The sequence below is a fragment of the Chiloscyllium punctatum genome, chromosome 13 (genome assembly GCF_047496795.1).
Source record: "Chiloscyllium punctatum isolate Juve2018m chromosome 13, sChiPun1.3, whole genome shotgun sequence".
Classification (NCBI taxonomy): domain Eukaryota; kingdom Metazoa; phylum Chordata; class Chondrichthyes; order Orectolobiformes; family Hemiscylliidae; genus Chiloscyllium; species Chiloscyllium punctatum.
Genome location: NC_092751.1, coordinates 88,287,881 through 88,307,435, shown reverse-complemented (window position 1 = coordinate 88,307,435; position 19,555 = coordinate 88,287,881). Strand labels below are relative to the sequence as shown.

Below are 19,555 nucleotides of genomic sequence, written 5' to 3'. Positions count from 1 at the left end.
CCCCCTCTTCCCCCCTCACCAGATCACCATCATCCCCTCACCATCCACGACCAGATTACCATCACCTACCCTTGGCAGACTGCTGTTATCCCTCAACTACCCCCGCCAGATCACCATCACCCTTTCACTCTCCACCACCAGATCACCATCACACATTCACTCTCCACCACCAGATCACCATAACCCACTCGCTCTCCACCACCAGATCACCATCACCCACTCACTCTCCACCACCAGATCACCATCACCCACTCACTCTCCACCACCAGATCACCATCACCCACTCGCTCTCCACCACCAGATCACCATCACCCATTTGCTCTCTACAACCAGATCACCATCACCCACTCACTCTCCACCACCAGATCACCATCACCCATTTGCTCTCTACCACCAGATCACCATCACCCACTCACTCTCCACCACCAGATCACCATCACCCACTCACTCTCCACCACCAGATCACCATCACCCACTCACTCTCCACCACCAGATCACCATCTCCCATTTGCTCTCCACCACCAGATCACCATCACACATTCACTCTCCACCACCAGATCACCATCTCCCATTTACTCTCCACCACCAGATCACCATCACACACACAGCCCTCCTTACCCACAAGATCACCCACTCCCACATCACTAACAGATCACCCACTCCCCCATCACTAACAGATCACTCATCCATCATCCACGTAAACCCTTCCCCACCAGATCCCACGCTCAGGATCTCTGGCCAGACTCTGTCTGTAGTTCAGACGGCGACACTGAAGGGAAACTGAAAGGAACACTTCAAAGTTAAATATTAATTACTCTCAGAAACAAAATCAAACGTTTCTTCAGCCAGAGAGTGGTGGGCCTGTGGAACTCATTGCCATGGAGCACAGTAGAGGCCAGAATGTTGGGTGTTTTCAAGGCAAGGAATTAAGGGATACAGGGAGAATGTGGGTAAGTGGAATTGAAACAACCATCAGCCATGATTAAATGGCGGAATGGAGTCGATGGGTTGAACGGCCTTGCTTCCACACCTATGTCTTACAGTTTTATGGTCTTATGGATCTTATTGGTACCAAACTTCTTTCAAAAACAAAAATCCTTTTGATTCTTTGGTATAACTGCACTGTGACGGAATAGAATAGGGATTTATTTGTCACATGTATTTTTACACGAAAAGTAGAAAGTTTTATAAGCCTTCTAGAATGGAGATAAGATTAAATTTCTTCAGCCAGAGAGTGGTGAATCTATGGACTTCATTGCCACAGAAGGCTCGGGAGGCCAGGTCATTGAGTATATTTAAGATGGAGATGGACAGGTTCTGGATTGTAAAGGGGGTCAAGTGTTACGGGAGAAAGTGGGAGAATGGGCTTGAGAAACTTATCAGCCATGATTGAATGGCAGAACAAACTCAATGGGCTGAATGGCCTAATTTCTGCTCCTATGTCTAATGGTCTTAAGAATCCCCACCATCTAAAATTACTGGACTTCTACCAGAATCTTAGAGTTTTTATTTTGGAAATGAAACCTAACAAGGAAAAACCCAGCAGATGAGCTCTGTTGCAACATATAGTCCCAGGGAGAGTTTGTCTTGTAGCTATGGTAACCTATTCAAACCTCAGCCCGCCAAGAACAACGAACGAACCTTGATGACAAATTGAATTCATGATGTGGAGATGTTGGTGTTGGATTAGGGCAGACAAGGTTAAAGATCACACAACATCAGGTTATAGCCCAACAGGTTGATTTGGAAGCACTAGCTTTTGAAGTGCTGCTCCTTCACCAGGTGGGACTATAAACTGAATTCGGACATCATGGAGTCAGCACAAATTTGAAGACCTCCAACTTCAAAGGATATTCAATCACATAAACTCAGGACAATCCACACAATCAGGAAGCTTATTCACCCCGATAGAAAAGTCGTTTGTACCTACTCTAATAATCTGGAAGACTAATTCATCTCAAAACAAACAACAGAGAGACTATTGTAGGAAACCAGATTTGGTGCGGAGATAACAGGCCTGCAATTTTGTATAATTGCAGGCCCTCGTTTGATCTGGGAGAGTTATTCCCCTCAGCTCCCACCAGGAGAGGGACCCCAGATAGCTCCTGCCCTGAGATTGATCCCCACAGCTCCCACAAGGAGAGGGATCCCAGATAGCTACTTCCCCCAGACTGATCCCCACAGCCAACTGCGAAAAGATGATTCTGATCACAATTCCGAGACCTACTGACACAAGCCTGTTCCTCACCGGGGGTACCAGCGGCAACCAACCACGACCTACAGACCTGAGAATCTACAACCTTTGGAAACTAGATTGACCTACCAACACCACAAGGCCTCAGGCACACCCTGAGGTAAGGCCCGGCTCACAAATAACACCAGAAAGCAAGACGAACCAAGTACTCAGCCGATAAATCCAAAATACATCCTGCTGCATGAATGGACTCAACCCAGACTGAAGGCCTATATGGTCCAACGTCCTCAGTGAGGCACCGGGTACAGCAAGCTGAAGACAGCTGGACTTCAAAATCATAAATTCTCTGAACTTAATTCCCAAGACCCCAAAGTTTCTAACCAAGCTAGTCAGGAGGGGGAGGGGTGTGGTTACAGTGCAGGGAACCCTAAGGCTAGGAAGCCTAATCATAGTTTCTGTGCTAGAAACCTGCTGTTTAACCCTAATATTGTTTAACATCTATTCAGTTTAATAGTGTATCTAATTCCTGTCCTCTGTATAATTGTGTCTATTTCACTGTTTTATTGCATTTGCCTCTTATTTCTTGTATTATACTTACCTTTTGTAGTTAAATATATGCAGAGATTCTTTTGCCCTGAAACACCTGACTACTGCCTTCTTCATTTCACGTTCCTGAAACAAATCTGGTGTCAGAACTAGGGATCTGGGGATGATTCGAACCACCTAAAAAAATCATCAAATTACTGAGTGCAAGCCAGAAACCATACAAAGGGTAATAGTGGGTTAGGTGGATGGGCCATGCTAAGTGCCCAGGGATCTGCAAGTTAGTTGGATTAGGCAAACGTGAGGACTGCAGATGTTGGAGATCGGAGTCAAGAGTGTGTTGTGCTGGAAAAGCACAGTAGGTCAGGCTGCATCTGAGGAGCAGGAGAATCGACTTTTCGGGCAAATGCCCTTCATCAGAAATTAAGGTTACTGGGATAGGGTAGTGGGGTAGGTCTGGATGGAATTCTGTTAGGAGGGTTGGTGTGGACTGGCTGGGCCGAATGGCCTGCTTCCACATTGTAGGGATTCTATGATTCTCAGTCCTAAATGGCCGACTCTGTATCATTAAACTATGGCCCCTTGAGTCTGGAGTCTCGGGTCATCAGGAACATCCGTCTTGTATTTATCCTGCCCAATTGGAATTTTCCACAAGAAACTAATGGAATAACACAGCAAGTTTGGGAGGATGAGGTTTATATTCATCTGCTGATTCAACCAACACTGGTTCCTTTTCTACCACAAAACAGCTATTATATCTTCAGACATCTTATTTATTAAAACTATTATTCAATTAATATGCTTATGGGCCGGGCTGAAACTTTTCTCTTTCGATTACAGATTAAGCTGAGTCAGACTATGAAGATGGGCCCAATTCATCAAAAGTATTTAATTTTGTAATTTTTAATGAGACATGACTCTACAACTTGTGTCAATGTGTTGACTTCAGAAAGCTCATTTGACTTGATCCCCCGATTTGGACCTCCATTGTCTAGACATCCCTCGATTCGCCAAAACAGTCTAATTATACCACACTCACATCCAGTCCTCACCCGGACCATTGCAACATCGTTGAACCACTTTGGAAATGAAACCCCAAAACAATGCAGCTTTTGGTATTTATAAAAGAGTTGCACAGACAACAAGCCATTCCTGTATTAGTTAGTTGGCAGTTAAAACAGCCTGGAGCACAAAAACAAGAATTATAGAGAGAAAAAAAAGACTACATCTCATCTGCAGTAATCTGGAAGTGTCACCCCTAATGATTGGAATGGGAACATGCACCAATGTTAATGGTCAGCTATACAGATCCAACTGATGTCTCCCAGAGCTTTTCTCAATTAATGAACTGGACAAGGGTGTCACTGGGACTTGTTGCCTCACCCTAATTGCCTTAAAACAGAGTGGCTTGCAACATCATTTCAGAGGGCGGTTAAGAGAATTTTTTGTTGGTCTGGAGTCACATGTAGGTCAGACCAAGTATGTATGGCAGAGTTCCTTCCATGGAGGGTAATAGTGAAGTGGATAAGCTTTTAAAGCGAACATTCAGTTAGCTCAATGGGTTGGATTCTAGATCAGAGTGGTGCCGGAAAAGCACAGCAGGTCAGGCAGCATCCGAGAAGCAGGAAAATCGACATTTTGGGCAAAAGCCCTTCATCAATCTAATCTAATCAAGGTGATGAAGGGCTTTTGTCCGAAACATCGACTTTCCCGCTCCTCAGATGCTACCTGACCTGCTGTGCTTTTCCAGCACCACTCTGACCTAAACTCTGGTTTCCAGCATCAGCAGTCCTCACTTTTCCCTCAATGGGTTGGTGCCAAGTAAATAATGACTCACGACCAAGTACAGGAAGACGTCCTGGTGAAGGGTTACACCTGAAACGCCTGGCTTGTTGTGTTCTTCCAGCCTCCTGCCTGTCTACTTGGGATTCCAGTATCTGCAGTTTTCTTGTCTCTAAGTACATAATGATGTCAACAGCATAGATTCAATTCTCATAATGGCTGCTGTCACCATGAAGGTCACAACTTCTGAAACTCTCCCCTCACCTGAGACATGATGACCCTCAGGTTAAACCATCACCAGTTATCTCTAATGAGAGGGCAGGCCGATGGCCTGGTAAGACTATGGTGACTTCACTTTTTGATTGCATCACGGTTACCGTCATTGCAACTAACTTTCAATTCCAGATTTATTAAGTTTTTTTAAAAATGTATATTCCGTCAGCTGCCATGGGGGGGTTTTGAACTTTTGGTCCCAAAGCATTATCCCGATCTCTGGATTACTAACTCAGTGTTGTTACCGTGAGGGCAAAAGTGAGGACTGCAGATGCTGGAGATCAGAGTCAAGATTAGAGTGGTGCTGGAAAAGCACAGCAGGTCAGGCAGCAATCCAAGGAGCAGGAAGATCAATGTTTCAGGCTGGAGTCCTTTATCGGAAATGAGGATGATACCAGCATCTGAATCGTCTCTCCTATCTAAGGGCAAATTAGGCCGATGCTCCTCATCCCTGCTTCAGTTTAATGGTGTTAGTATGTAGGTTGTGAGCAATGACAGAAAAAACCCTGGAGATAGTCCAAGGGGAGGACAGCAATGATGCATTCAGGTCAACGTAATCTCCATTCACACACGAAGGCTCCCACTCCACAGAACAAAGCTTGCTAGATGCTTTCTAAACTCCTTTGACCCATCTCCCATCCCCTCACTTCATATTATGTTACGATTGGATAAACCAGCATTTGCTGGATTGAGTTTTGTTGGATACATCCATAGAATCCCTACAATGTAGAAGCAGGCCATTCAGCCCACACCAACCATCCAAAGAGCATCCCACCCAAACCCACCCCCATACCCTATAAGCCTGCATTTCCCATAGCTAATCCACCTCACCTGCACATCTTTGGACTGCGGGTGGAAATCAGAGCCCCCAGAGGAAACCTACACAGAGAATGTGTGAAGTTTGCAGTCACCCAAGAGTGGAATGAAACCCAGGACCCTGGTGCTGAGAGGTAGCAGTGCTAACCACTAAGCCATCATGCCATCCAAACATTCGAATACCCTCAGAGAGTGTTGATGTAGTTCAGACTCACTTCTAACAGTTGTCAATGTCAGAATCTGAACTCTATAATGATATGAAAACTGGGCACTGCAATGTAACATGATGCAAGAAAGCACTTTCTCTATCTTTGAAGAACAAATCGCTGCTGCATTTTCCTTAAACAGTGAACAGTTGCGAGTTATTTTTGACTCTCTTCATTAGACAGATCAGAGGTTGTGATAAAACAATTACAGTCAGAGATTATTTATAAATGGATTCCCTGTTGCAAACTCCATGTTTAAAGTCACAGCTTAAGAAAATAAATATTTGGATCTTTTATCATAAAGTTAAAATAGGTGTTTGTTGGACAACGGAATGAAAAGCCAAGGACGCAAAACTGGAACAGAAAAAAAAGCAATCTGGCCATCACTGTGTGCTTTCCACAGCACTTGTACAATTTATCAGCCCATAGACTCGATCGCTCGTTTTGAATTCTCAAGGAACAATTCTGTAGGTGAGTTCCTCAAAGCCAGCGACCGTCAAATATTTATCTTTTTTCATTCACAGTCTTTGATTGCCTTCAGACAGTAGCCAACCCCCAGCAGAAGAAACATTTTGCAGCCCCCATAGAAGTATTCGACTACCTTCCTCTGGGTAACCTATTCCTCTGACCATTTGTCCTTTTCCCAGCTATTTATCAAGATCCTTCTTAAAAGGTCCAGCTCATCCTTAACTGGGATCACTGACCATTTAATTCTACCGGAAACATGCTGAGAAACTTGGGTGGCTATCGCAACATGAGCCATGATTAGCAACACATGGTTATTGCAACAAGAATGCTACATTTTCTTTTTTTCTTCTCCCCCACACTTCGGCCTAACAGCGGTGATGCTTATATTTCCCCAGCATCCATGTTGCATGTGTGTGCAGGTGTGAGACACAGTGAAAGACAACAGATTATATACCAATTTTTTATTCAGTTTCCACCAACAGGAAGAAAGGAAACATCAGGGTGGCCAGTGACAAGCAGTGCCCTTCTCAAGGGGAAATGCTGCGTGGTCAAACGGTGAAGGGAAGGCCAAGGATTAAATCAAAATAGAGTTGGATGAGGAAATAATGAGAACATGCTGGTAGATATTGCATGTTCCTTCTCCAGGGACACCTGGGCTGAAACGTAGCACAAGAATGCTACACAGAGGATGCATTATGAGAGAATTAATAATTGCTTAAAAAGAGAGTGAGGGGGAACAGGAGGGGTGAGGAGATAAGGTCAATCATCTTTGGCTGTGCTTTTCATCGAAGATGACCATTAGATGACTGAATGGACCAAGAGAGCAATTTATAACATTCAGATGGCCTTCCAGGGTATCCTGAGTGTAAAAATGTCTGATGTTGTGGTCATTTTGTCACTAATTCTGCCTCCTCTATTTATGAGACAGCGTCCCTCCCTTTCTCTTGCATCTCAGTGTTTTTCTGTTTGCTTCCTGAGCTCATCCACTTCAATAATTTACACGCATGCCTTTTTTAACAGGAGTATTCCACAGCATTCGAAAAGAGGATCAGCCGACAATGAGGAGAGAGAGAGAGAAAGAGAGAGAGAGAGGTTTAAAGGGTTTGGTTGAGAAGCTGGAATTTTAAGGAGAAAGTTGGCAAAGAGTTGCAGGAAAGCTTACTGAGTGAGTTGCAGTGTGCTGGGTTAGAAACTGCCCTAGACAGTGGAGTGAGGGAGGGACCTATAAACAGGCTCACATTGAGAAAAGAGGAAATGCAGACCAGGGCACAGGACTGAGAGAGTGTGCGGGAAAGTACATGTGAGAGAAAAGAAAGGCTGGCATTCACTTCTTAAAAACAAAACCTGTACAACTTTCCAGTGATCAGATTATAAATCTGTAAGGCAGCGACGTCGAATATTGCTGGGAAGGCTGTTTTTGCCAAACAACTACATAATTATGTACTTTACCTGATTCAATTTCTAGATATGTTCCCAACCAGTCCCTCAGGAGAAGTTGCAATCATTGGAGCACTGGGAGGGCTTGTATTTTCTTTTATTATCTTTTCTGTGGTAAAAGCAATTTCCTGGGGCTTGGCCACTGTCTCCTGCTGAACCAGACTGCTTGCAACCTTGGCATGCACTCAACCTCGAGCTGAGCTTCCAAACCCCATACCTTGGCTATCTTAAAGACTGTCTAGTTTCTAGCAGCCCTAATATCACCATACCCTCAATCCATCTGTCACTGGAACTTTTAACTATGCCTTTGCCATCTTCCGTTACTCCAATGGTCTCCCATAGTTACGCTACCTCCTGCTCTACTGCTGCTGGGAGCTACTCCCACCAGAAGACCCTGATGCCATATTGTACCACCCTCTCACATCCACACTGGCTCATCTACAACTGCGACATCATTATCCACCATCCACTCCTGGCTACTTGGTATGGTTGCCTTCATTGGTCAGTGCATTGAGTATGGGAGGCCATGTTGCAGCCTTTCAGGACACTTGTTAGGCCACCTTTGGAATACGGCATTCAATTCTGGTCTCCCTGCTGTAGGAAAGATGTTGTTAAACTTGAGAGGGTGCAGGAAAGGTTTACAAGGACGTTGCCAGCACTGGAGGGTTTGAATTATAGGAAGAGGCTGAATAAACTGGGACTATTTTCCCTGGAGTGTCAGAGACTGAGGGATGACTTTATAGAAGTTTATAAAATTATGAGGGGCATGGATAGGGTAAATAGACAAGGTCTTTTTCCCCCAGGGTGGGGGATATCCAAAATTAGAGGGCGCAGGTTTAAGGTGAGAGGGGAAAGTTTTAAAAAGGACCTAAAGGGTACCTTTCTCACACAGAGGATGGAAGTGGTGGAGACTGGTACAATATCAATACCTATATTTAAAAGGCATCTGAATGAATACATGAATAGGAAGCATTTAGAGGGATATGTGCCAAATGCTGGCAAATGGAATTAGGGCAGATTGGGGCATCTGGTCTGCCATGACTAGTTAGACTGAAAGGTCTATTTAGAACAAAGAACATAGAACATTACAGCGCAGTACAGGCCCTTCGGCCCTCGATGTTGTGCCACCCTGTCATACTAATCTGAAGCCCATCCCACCTACACTATTCCATGGACAGGCAAATGGACGTACAACGACGACTTAAATGCACCTAAACTTGGCGAATCTACTACCATTGCAGGCAAGGCATTCAGTACCCTTACTACTGAGTAAAGAAACTATCTCTGACATCTGTCTTATACCTATCTCCCCTCACTTTAAAGTTGTGTCCCCTCATGTTTGCCGTCCCCATAATTGGAAAAAGGCTCTCCCTGCCCACCCTATATAACCCTCTGATTATCTTGTATGTCTCTATTGAGTCACCTCTCAACCTTCTTCTCCCTAACGAGAACAGCCTCAAGGCCCTCAGCCTTTCCTTGTAAGACATCCCTTCCATACCAGGCAACATCCTAGTAAATCTCCTCTGCACCCTTTCCAATGCTTCCACATCCTTCTTATAATCCAGTGACTAGAACTGTACACAATACTCCAAGTGTGGCCGTACCAGAGCTTTGTACAGCTGCAGCATAACCTCCTGGTTCCGGAAATCAATCCCTCTAGTAATAAAGTCCAAAACACTGTATAGGTAAAAACAATGACTGCAGATGCTGGAAACCAGATTCTGGATTAGTGGTGCTGGAAGAGCACAGCAGTTTAGGCAGCATCTGAGGAGCAGTAAAATCGACGTTTCAGGCAAAAGCCCTTCATCAGGAATACAGGCAGAGAGCCTTCTTAACAACCCTGTCAATCTGGGTGGCAACTTTCAGGGATCTGTGTACATGGACACCGAGATCTCTCTGCTCATCTGCACTCCCAAGAATCCTACCATTAGCCCAGTACTTTGCATTCCGATTACTCCGACCAAAGAGAATCACCTCACACTTGTCCACATTAAACTCCATTTGCCACCTCTCAGCCCAGCTCTGCATCCTATCTATGTCTCTCTGCAACCTACTACATCCTTCATCACTATCCACAACTCCACCAACCTTAGTGTCACCCGCAAATTTACTAACCCACCCTTCTAAGCCCTCATCCAGGTCATTTATAAAAATGATGAACAGTAATGGATCCAACATCGACCCTTGCAGTAACTGGACACCAAGATGAACATGTTCCATCAACTACAACCCTCTGTTTTCTTTCAGCAAGCCAATTACTGATCCAAACTGCTATGTCTCCCACAATCCCATTCCTCTGCATTTCGTATAATAGCCTACTGTGGGGAACCTTATCGAACATCTTGCTGAAATTTATGTGCTGTTCTCCATTTGCCATATCTAGTAGCTCTTCATCCTGACTTTAACTATATCACTACTCTTTCAGTGTCCCTGGGTCAAAAATTGTAGAATTACTACACTGTGTCAAGAGGCCATTCAGCCCATTGTAAAAGGTAAAGAGGGTAGAAATTTGTTTCTTAAATAAATTCTAAAAGGGAATTGAACAGATAGTCAAGGATCAGGAACTCAATCGGGTTACAGACATAGGCACTGCGTATGAGCTGTAAGAGCCAACATAGTCAAGGTGAGTCAAATGGAATCTTTTGTTCCTGTGTTTTAATGAAAACTCTCACTACCTCTGATACTAGCCTTGTGACTCAACCCTTTCTCTCTTCTCTCAGTGGCAGGCTCAGTTTATAAAGCATCCTCGGTAAAGATGCTACATTTAATATCCTGTAGAAAAGCTAGCTACCATACCTTTCTTCCTCTGCTCAGCACTCTCCGCACTTTTTCTGATTATGCCTTGCATTCCATGAAAAATATATAAACCATTTTAAAACAGTTGCAACCACTAATTAGGATGTGTCTCTCACCAAACCCTTTCTCACCTAATTACCACATCCACTACCCGACACACCTCATGCAGCAGTAACATTATATCATGTCCTTTCAGCTCCTTACTGCATACAGGACACCACATGCTTGATATAATGCACTGTTATGGTTTTGCCATGGAAGAGACACATTACGGAGAACCCTCAGTATTATATGGAAGAGAGGAATTTACACAAAGCGGAATTTTACAGGACAGAAACAAACTAATCAGGTCTCAGCAGTGTCGATGCTCCATTGGAACCTTTCCTCACTTAGCATTCCAAGCAAATATCTTTCTATCCCTTTATTATTTCCCAGATGCTGTGAACTGATGGATCCCCACTTACCTGGATGAGTGCAGCTCCAACAACATTGAAGAAACTAGACACCATCTAGGGGAAACAGACCCATTTGATTGGCCTTCCTTCAATCGCCCATGTTCAGTGGCAGCAGTGTGTACCATCTTCAAGACACACTGAAGCAACTCACCAAGGGCTCCAAACCTGTGCCCTCTACCATCCAGAAGGACATGGGCAGGAGATACATGGAAACATCACCCCCTGCAAGCTCCCCTCCAAGCCATTGACTTGGAAATATATCACTGTCCCTTCAGGATCAATGGGTCAATATCCTGGAATTCACTCCCTAACAGGGTCTACCAACACAGCATCAACTGTCACGGTTCAAGATGGCAGCTCACCACCACCTTCTTAAGGGGCAATTAGGGATGGGAAAGAAATGCTGGCCTAGCCAATGATGCCCACATCTCACGAATGGAAAGATAAATGCATCCACCTTGCACTTCAAGTGCTAAGTTTCACATTTCTTTTGCTTGAAGTAGATTATCTCAAACTACTAATCGGATTTATTACTGACGACCTAATACTCTGCCCAAAGTTTTGGACTCTTTACAAATGGAAGCACTTTTTTCTTACATCTATCCCATTAATTAAAAAAACAAACTATCAAGACATCCCTCAGTCTCTTCTTAAGTAAAACAACCCCAAGTCTCATCTGCTTTTCCGTGCTCACGTTTTCTCTACGTTGTCAGATGTTGTTAAACTGAATTCCAAGATAACAGGCTCGTGATTATGATGTGCATATCTCCTGACTCCAATGGATAAGGAGACAGGTGAGGATATGTCTGTATTGTTTAATGCCCTTTAGGGAACCGAACTTCAGTACATTAAATTCGCATCAGAGTGGCAGCTGTTGCAAGTGGTTGCAGTCCATAGGATAGGCCAGTAAAACAGACCAACCTTTCGGGAAAGGTCAAACCCATTCCTTTCCAGCCTCTGCTCAACAGAAACTCACAAGGAAGAGACAATCTTTGAGCAAGTTGGACCAGAATGTTTAAGATATAGGAGCAGAGATAGGCCATTCTGCCCGTCAAGTCTGCTCCACCACTCAACAAGATCAGGGCTGATTGGATAACCATCAACTCCATCTTCCTGCCTTTTCTCCCCAGGGAAAGTAAAGGGACACACAAGAATGGTTGCTCTTCAACCCTGGGCCAGGGTCGATTTAGCTCTGGATCAGAGATAGACTGGAAAGTTACTCTCAATGCTACATAAAGTATTGAGGTGAGGGGGAAGAAAATCATAGTGCACGTGACAAATTGCTGACAAGTAACTATTATTTGAAAGAGTTGAGGGGTTGAGCAATTTTTGACAGTGGGAAACCTCTAACTGGGGAAAAGTTATTTTAATTCATCCCCAGGATGTGGTGCCATTGTTAAGCCTTGCATTTATTACTTATTCTTAGTTGCCTGGGAACTGTAGACCACTCAATCTCTCAAGTCTGCTGTGCCATTGAAAATGATCATGGCTGATCTGCTGGTGTTTCAACCTCCACGTGTCCATCCAGTTCAATACATCTCAATTGCCCTTCCAATCAGGAATCTAGCTCTGCCTTAAACATACTTAAGGATTCCCCCACCTTTAAAGATGGTAAATTCCTCTCCAGAGAGAACAAAAGGCAATTCTCCTCACCTTTATCTTAAAAAGGAAACCTTTCATTCTAAACTCCCATCCCTCTGTTAAGTAGGTTTTCTGGAATTACCAACAACAGGAAACATCACTTCCATCTTGTCAAGGCCATTCAGGATCTGAAAAATACCTGCCTCCCTTCTCTTTATTGGTGGAGCTAATACGTTTATGAAGTGCTGACTAACAAACCCAGGCAGGTTGTTGCATTGTATCCAATAGATAGAGGACACAGCTCCCAAAATATAGTCGGAGTCTCTAAATCACACACGTGGTCCAGGAATCAAACTCCCATTAGATTTTGGTAACACGATGCATCATTCCAGTGATGTGATTCTGTTTTCACCAGCATCCAGCCCAGGTATCAGGGTTCCCCATCTGGTGTCTTCGAGCTTTGAATAATAGACAACTTCAAAAAGGAAAGCCAAACACTTGGTGGGTAGATTCGAAAGCTTTATTTAAATTGAGACTTACAAAGCCATCCACTTTGTCGAGAAACCCACCTCCTTTACAGTTCTGTCTGCAATGCACCCATTTGCTCCCCGTCAGCTGCTCCCCGTTCTCAAACTTTGGTGGATTTAGGCAAATGCAAGTTCAAGTGTAATGGCATTAACCCCCTCCATAAGGGAGAAAAATTAAAGTTCAAAAGTAGCCAACAAATGTTCTAGCTAAGGAGTGACTCCTTGCTCCTTATAACCCAATGATTCTATCGATGAATTGAGAACCCTTTTCGAAGATGAATTAAAATATAAGAGCAAGCAAACCAGGATGTATTTCTGGGAGAGGAAGTTGCTTGATAGGCCTCACGTAATACTTTACTCTCAGAAACCAGAGACTCCGTGCAAAGCCTGTTGGCACTCCCTGGTTTTGTTTTTAGGCACCGCACACTGTATTTCAGACTTGCTGTTCCTGTTATTGTGCACCAGCAAGTCTCATTTGCTTCAAAGCACAAAAAGACAACCCATCCCCATGCCCTCAGCTGCAAAGGAATGAGCAGTGATAGAGGCAGAAAAACTAGAGGCTTCCACCATTCTCTGTCATGCTGCAATCAGCAAGCAAAAAATCAGTTTCCTTTTTACTGAAGTGATGTGCCACATGTAAAATTCATGTCCTTAATGCACATCAGAGGTAGTTTAACTAATTCACCACTGTACGTAAAATATCCAAATGGACTCGAGAGTTCCAGCACTCCAGAGAAGGGATAGAGCCTTTTCAGAAGTTTATTAATTTGCATTGTCACCATGTTACATGGTACACCGTGTACCATGATGTGAAGATGCAATATTTTAGAATCCCTACAGTGTGGCAACAGGCCCTTCGGCCCAACCAGTCCACATCGACCCTTTGAAAAGCAACCCACCCAGACTCATTTCCCTCTGACTAATGCACCTAACACTGTGGGTAATTTAGCACGGCCAATTCACCGGACCTGCACATCTTTGGACTGTGGGAGGAAACCGGAGCACCTGGAGGAAACCCACGCAGACACCGGGAGAACTCCACACAGACAGTTGCCCGAGGCTGGAATTGAACCTGGAACCCTGGTCAGTGCTAACCACTGAGCCACCATGCCGCCCCATGATCAGGGGGTGCAAAGTTGAGTCTGTTAACACTGTAGAACTGTTGGAGATCGGGGTGAGTTTATGGGAGAATTTGACCCCAAATCAAAGGACTGGTGAGCACGTTCCTTATAAGAGAGTGCGAGTGGTGGAAAATGAATAAAGGTTTGTAAACCTGTTGTTTTTCACTGTGTCCTACACCTGCACATACACAACATGGGTGCTGGGGAAAATATAAGCACTACTGCAGTCAGGCGGTAGTGTGTGGGGGGGGGGGAAATGGAAGAGAAAAAGAAAAATAAATCCAAAAGATTTAGAATCTCCTCAGTTTAGAGCACTGACTCTCTTAAAAAAAAAAGACAAAAGAAAGCGAGGAACGAATTGCAGGGATTAAAAAGCCAGGTGGAGAAAAGTGGAAAAAAAGGAACTCAAGATGGTTTAAAAAGGTAGAAAATTCAACAACTGTATTTCTTTTAAAATGTATTCATCCCTGTGCTGTGGGCATCGTAAGGCAGGAATTGATTATGGATCCCAGCTTAACCTTGAGGAGATGGTGGTGTTCTCCACCCTATCTGGTGCAGATAGGGCCACAATGCTGATGGGACGGGTGTTCCAGGATTCTCACTCAGTGACAGTGAAGGAATGGTGATCCACATTCATTCAGGACACAGTGTGACATGAAGGAAAACTTGCAGGCAATGGTGCTTGCACCCACTTTGGATGTTCTTCTCTGCTTGGTGGGACAAAGGTACGCAGGTTGGGGTGGATTGGCCAGGCTAAATTGCCCAGAGTGTCCAGGGCCGTGCAGACTAGGCGGGTTAGCCAGGGTAAACGCGGGGTGATATAGGGATAGGGTAGGGGGTGGGCTGGGTCTGAGCGGCACACTCCTTGGAGGGTCAGTGTAGACACAATGGGCCAAATTGCCTCCTTCCACACTTGTCAGGATTCTATGGTGGAGAAAATGAATGCTTAAGCCGGGTGGATAGAATGCTTTGTGTTAGGATGTATTTGGGTGAAAGGGTCAGTTGATGGAAGGAGTACTCCATTCCAGTTACGTTGTTAGATAATGTATTACTGTCATCCAACTGATTTTATGGAACATTACCTATTGTATCAGCAAGGGAGGTAGAGGGGGGGGTGGGGATGGGGGGAGGAGTGGGAGAGGAAACATTAACCAGGGCCTAGCTCCCACTCACAATGACTGATGAGGGCAGTGGACCAACCAGTGGATAATCAGCAAACAGAAGGGTGATTCCTTGTGCAATGTATCACCAAGCACTGGGGAGGCTGGGGGCACCCACTCCCAGGCCAAATGGAAGAGGAAGAGAAGTAGCTGGGGGAGATGGAGAAATTAGGCAAGTCGTGAGGTAAGTAATAGAGATGAAGACCAACTTTCTCATGGCACTGTCCCTGCTCCCCCACCCAAAGCAAGGAAGCCTGTCCAGCAGTCACAGCAATGATGATTTAGTGATCGTTAGCTAGGAATCTCTCAATTATTCCGGCAGTGTGATAATTCTTCTGGCTTCTTTCAGGGAAGTCAGAGTTCAAAACAGTCACTAACCTGCCACTACGATGGTAACAGAGCAAAGAGAAATGAAATTGTATAAAATTCAAATGACCTTCTTTAGATTAGATTCCCTGCAGTATGGAAACAGGCCCTTCGACCCACCCCGATCATCCGAAGACTAACCCACACAGACTCATTCCCCTGCACTATATCTACCCCTGCCTAACGCACCTAACACTATATGCAATTTAGCATGGCCAATTCACCTTGCCAGCACATATTTTAAATTGTGGGAGGAAACCAGAGCACCCAGACAAAACCCACACAGACACAGGAAGAATGTGCAAACTTTACACACACAGTCACCTAATGTGGGAATTGAACCCAGGTCCCTGGCACTGTGAGGCAGCAGTGCTAACCACTGAGCCACCATGCTGCCCAAAAGGAAGAGGAAAGAGGGGTTAAAGGTTAGCACATTGAATAAGGCAGTGGCACAAGCAAAGGAATATCTATCAAAAGCCCTGTGTGGATTAGTTTCCAAAGAATAATCTGGATATAATGCTAAAAATCACACAACACCAGGTTATAGTCCAACAGGTTTAATTGGAAGCACTAGCTTTCGGAGTGTTGCTCCTTCATCAACCACCTGATTGTCCAAATAAACCTGTTGGACTATAACCTGGTGTTGTGCGATTTTTAACGTTATACACCCCAGTCCAACACCGGCATTTCCAAATCCTGTATATAATGCAGCATGCTTTTCACTGTTCAGGCAGCAGACAGCAAGCGGGACCTAAAATCAGCATAAATGTAGGTCAAGAAAATAAGGATTTTTAAACCTACAGAGAAACCTGGCAGTAACATCATGCATTGATCCTAGGGGCAAAGAGTTATCAGAATTAGGAGGCAGCTTTATGAATCCAGTCTCCTGGTTTGATGCCTTACAGGCAGTAGCCCATTATCGATAACGCTGCACTTGTGCTCCCCATGGTTTTCCTGCACAGATAAAAATCTGCATTGACTGGAGGAGATTGACACCCTCCGTCCAGGGTCCAAATTTCATCAAGGACCTCTTAAGTGCAAAACACTGGCAAATGGGACTGGATTAATTGAGGATATCTGGTTGGCATGGACTTCTGGGACTGAAGGACCTATTTCCGTGCTGCACATCTCCCTGATTTCCCATTTCAGCATTCCCAAGTTTATTTAACTATCACTCGAAGTCTCCCGCACACCTCAGTGGGAAAAGTAAACAGCATGGAATTAACACAAAGATCTGGCAACAAATTTAAATCGAGAGAGCTGACACAGACACAAATTCCATTTCCCAGCCGCACATTTGCGCTCGTCTCACAAAAATCACCACCATGTCAATGAAGTTTTTAAAAATACTGCTTCTGCTACAGTGGCTAAACAATTTGGTATGAAAGAGCTTTAAAAATGCCCTAAGCATTAGAAAATGATAGACTAGAAAATTATTCCGCGCCCCATATGATTGAGGCCAGTGTATTCCTGGATAGTTTCATTATTTTTGTTGACCAAAAAGAGTTCCTGTTGCCCAAAAATACAAACTAAGAGTAAACTGTGTGTCGTCTGTGAACATTGCTCCCAGTCAGGCGAACACGGCCTCCAAACAGTGGATACAGTCTCTAGCCATCGCGCTGATTCACAAATCACGCGCCATCTCACATCGGCACGTAATCTGCTTCAATCTTCCTCAGTCGCTTGTTGTCGTCCACCTTGAGAGGGTAAAAGGTGTCGGAAGAGAGGTGTGTGAGAGGAAAACCACCAGGCTTGGATCACTCATGTAAAAAAGATTTAAAAAAAAGAACATTCCGAATGTGAGCCTTCAAGTGAATCAATCAAAGCCAGCCTTCCTTCAGAGAGTGTACTTGCCAGGCCACAAGTGTCTTTACAATGCGTGGGAGATTTTGTTTACACAAGAGAGATTCAAGGCTTATTTTTCTTTGAGGAAAACTCTGCACTTAAATCTCTAAGGCAAAGTGAACGATGCTGTTTCAGCTCTTCCTGATCCCCACTTGAGGGAATGCTTCACTTCTGCAGCCACCTTCATGTGGGCTGCTGTTAATTACTTGCTCAGAGCCCAACGTGAAGCGCATTGGGATCCATTCTGCTCCAGTGTTAGAGCTGGACTAGCCCCCAGAGTTACAGCCAAACTTCCATCACTGAAGCCAAGTGTTAAGGTGGGAAACTCCCAAGAGGACTCTAAGGCTGCTTATTCATTAGACAGAGACAATTGGTGGCGAGTTTAACCCGAGGGTTATCACGCCCCAGGTGAGGGGCGTGGTTGAGAAAGTGGGGCTTCCAGGGTAACCGCAGCCAGCATGAGAATTGAACCCATGTTGTTGACGTCACTCTGCATCATAAACCAACTGTCCAACTAGCTGAGCTAACTGACCTCCAATATTTCAACACCGGCGATAAAATTTGCTAACTCTTGGGTCACACTACTAGTTTTGAGCATGATAAAAACCCACCTCGGAGTGGGGGGGGGGGCCCTCCTGCAGTACAGTGGTAGTGTCCCTACTCCCAAACCAAGACACCAGAGGGGGTTCAAGTCCCACCTGCTCCAGAGGTGGAAAATGACATGTCCACTAGAAAATTAGGTTAACTAACAAAAAAAACCCCACAAGTCTCTTGATTGTTCATCCATTCCATGAACCAATAGCGTGTTATATTTTGAGTAAAGCAACAACTCACGTCATAGCCTCGGAGGACAGCGAGATGGAAGGCGAGAAGCTGGAGAGGGATAACACTGAGGATTCCCTGCAGGCAATCCACTGTGTGGGGAACCTTGATCGCACGGTAAGCATTCTTCATCGTCTCCTCATCGTTCTTCTCACAGATCAGGATGGGTCGCCCCTATGGAATACAAACTACAGAGTAAACGTCACCCAGTCCCTGCCCTGTCTGTCCTACCAGCCACACCCTTCCCGATTGTGATGCCAATCCCAGGAAACAGCTCACACTCCACCATTACAGGAACCATCCCAAAATCTTCAAGGTTACGAATAGCAAAATAATTTAGGAGATGAATCAAATTTACCAGGACGTTGCCAGGTATGGAAGGTTTGAGCTATAAAGGCAGGCTGATAGACCAGGACCTTTTTCTTCATTGGTCAGAAGTCACACAACACAAGGTTATAGTCCAACAGGTTTATTTGAAATCACAAGCTTTTGGAGGGTTGCTCCAAACTTCACCTGACGAAAGAGCAGGGCTCCGAAAGCTTGTGATTTCAAATAAACTGGCTGAACTACAATCTGGTGTTGTGTAGCTTCTGACCTTGCCCACCCCAGTCCAACACTGACACCTTTTTCACATTTTGCCACTGGAGTGGAAGAGGTTGAGACATGACCTGTCAGAAGTTTATAAAATAACAAGGGGTAAATATAGAGTTAATGGTACTCGTCTTTTCCCTAGGATGGGAGATTTCAACATGAGGGGGCACAGTTTTAAGGTGAGAGGAGAGAGGTTTTAAAAAGACATGAGGGGCAATTGTTTTCTTTACACAGAGGGTGGTTTATGTGTGGAATGAACTTCCACAGGAAGTGGTGGATGTGGGCACAATTACAAATGTTTAAAAGACATTTGGATAAGTACATGAATAGGAAAGGCTTAGAGGGATATGGGCCAAGAACAGACAGGTGGGACTAGTTTGGTTTGGGATGATGTTCAGCATGGACTGGTTGGACCAAAGGGTCTGTTTCCATGCTGCATGACTTGATGATGACTCTACAAGTGCTGGGTAAATTCACCCTGGCTAATTCATACATGATCAAGGTACATACAATGTCGCATTGGGTAATTAGGGGCGGCACGGTGGCTCAGCGGTTAGCACTGCTGCCTCACA

The 19,555-nt window shown here is 44.7% G+C and overlaps 1 protein-coding gene across 3 annotated transcripts in view; it reads right to left on the bottom strand.

Annotated features, from left to right (window-relative positions):
* Window positions 1-13,057: 13,057 nt before the first annotated feature.
* LOC140484625 (glutamine--fructose-6-phosphate aminotransferase [isomerizing] 1-like) overlaps window positions 13,058-19,555 on the bottom strand; it is an 84,486-nt gene continuing 77,988 nt past the window's right edge. For all 3 annotated transcript variants that reach the window (XM_072583154.1, XM_072583153.1, XM_072583155.1), the window contains 2 exons: window positions 18,405-18,566; window positions 13,058-17,422 (listed from right to left, as the gene is read on the bottom strand). In XM_072583154.1, coding sequence (XP_072439255.1) covers window positions 17,369-17,422; window positions 18,405-18,566 — 216 coding nt within the window. In that variant the 3' untranslated portion in view covers window positions 13,058-17,368. The remainder of the gene's footprint in view (window positions 17,423-18,404; window positions 18,567-19,555) is intronic.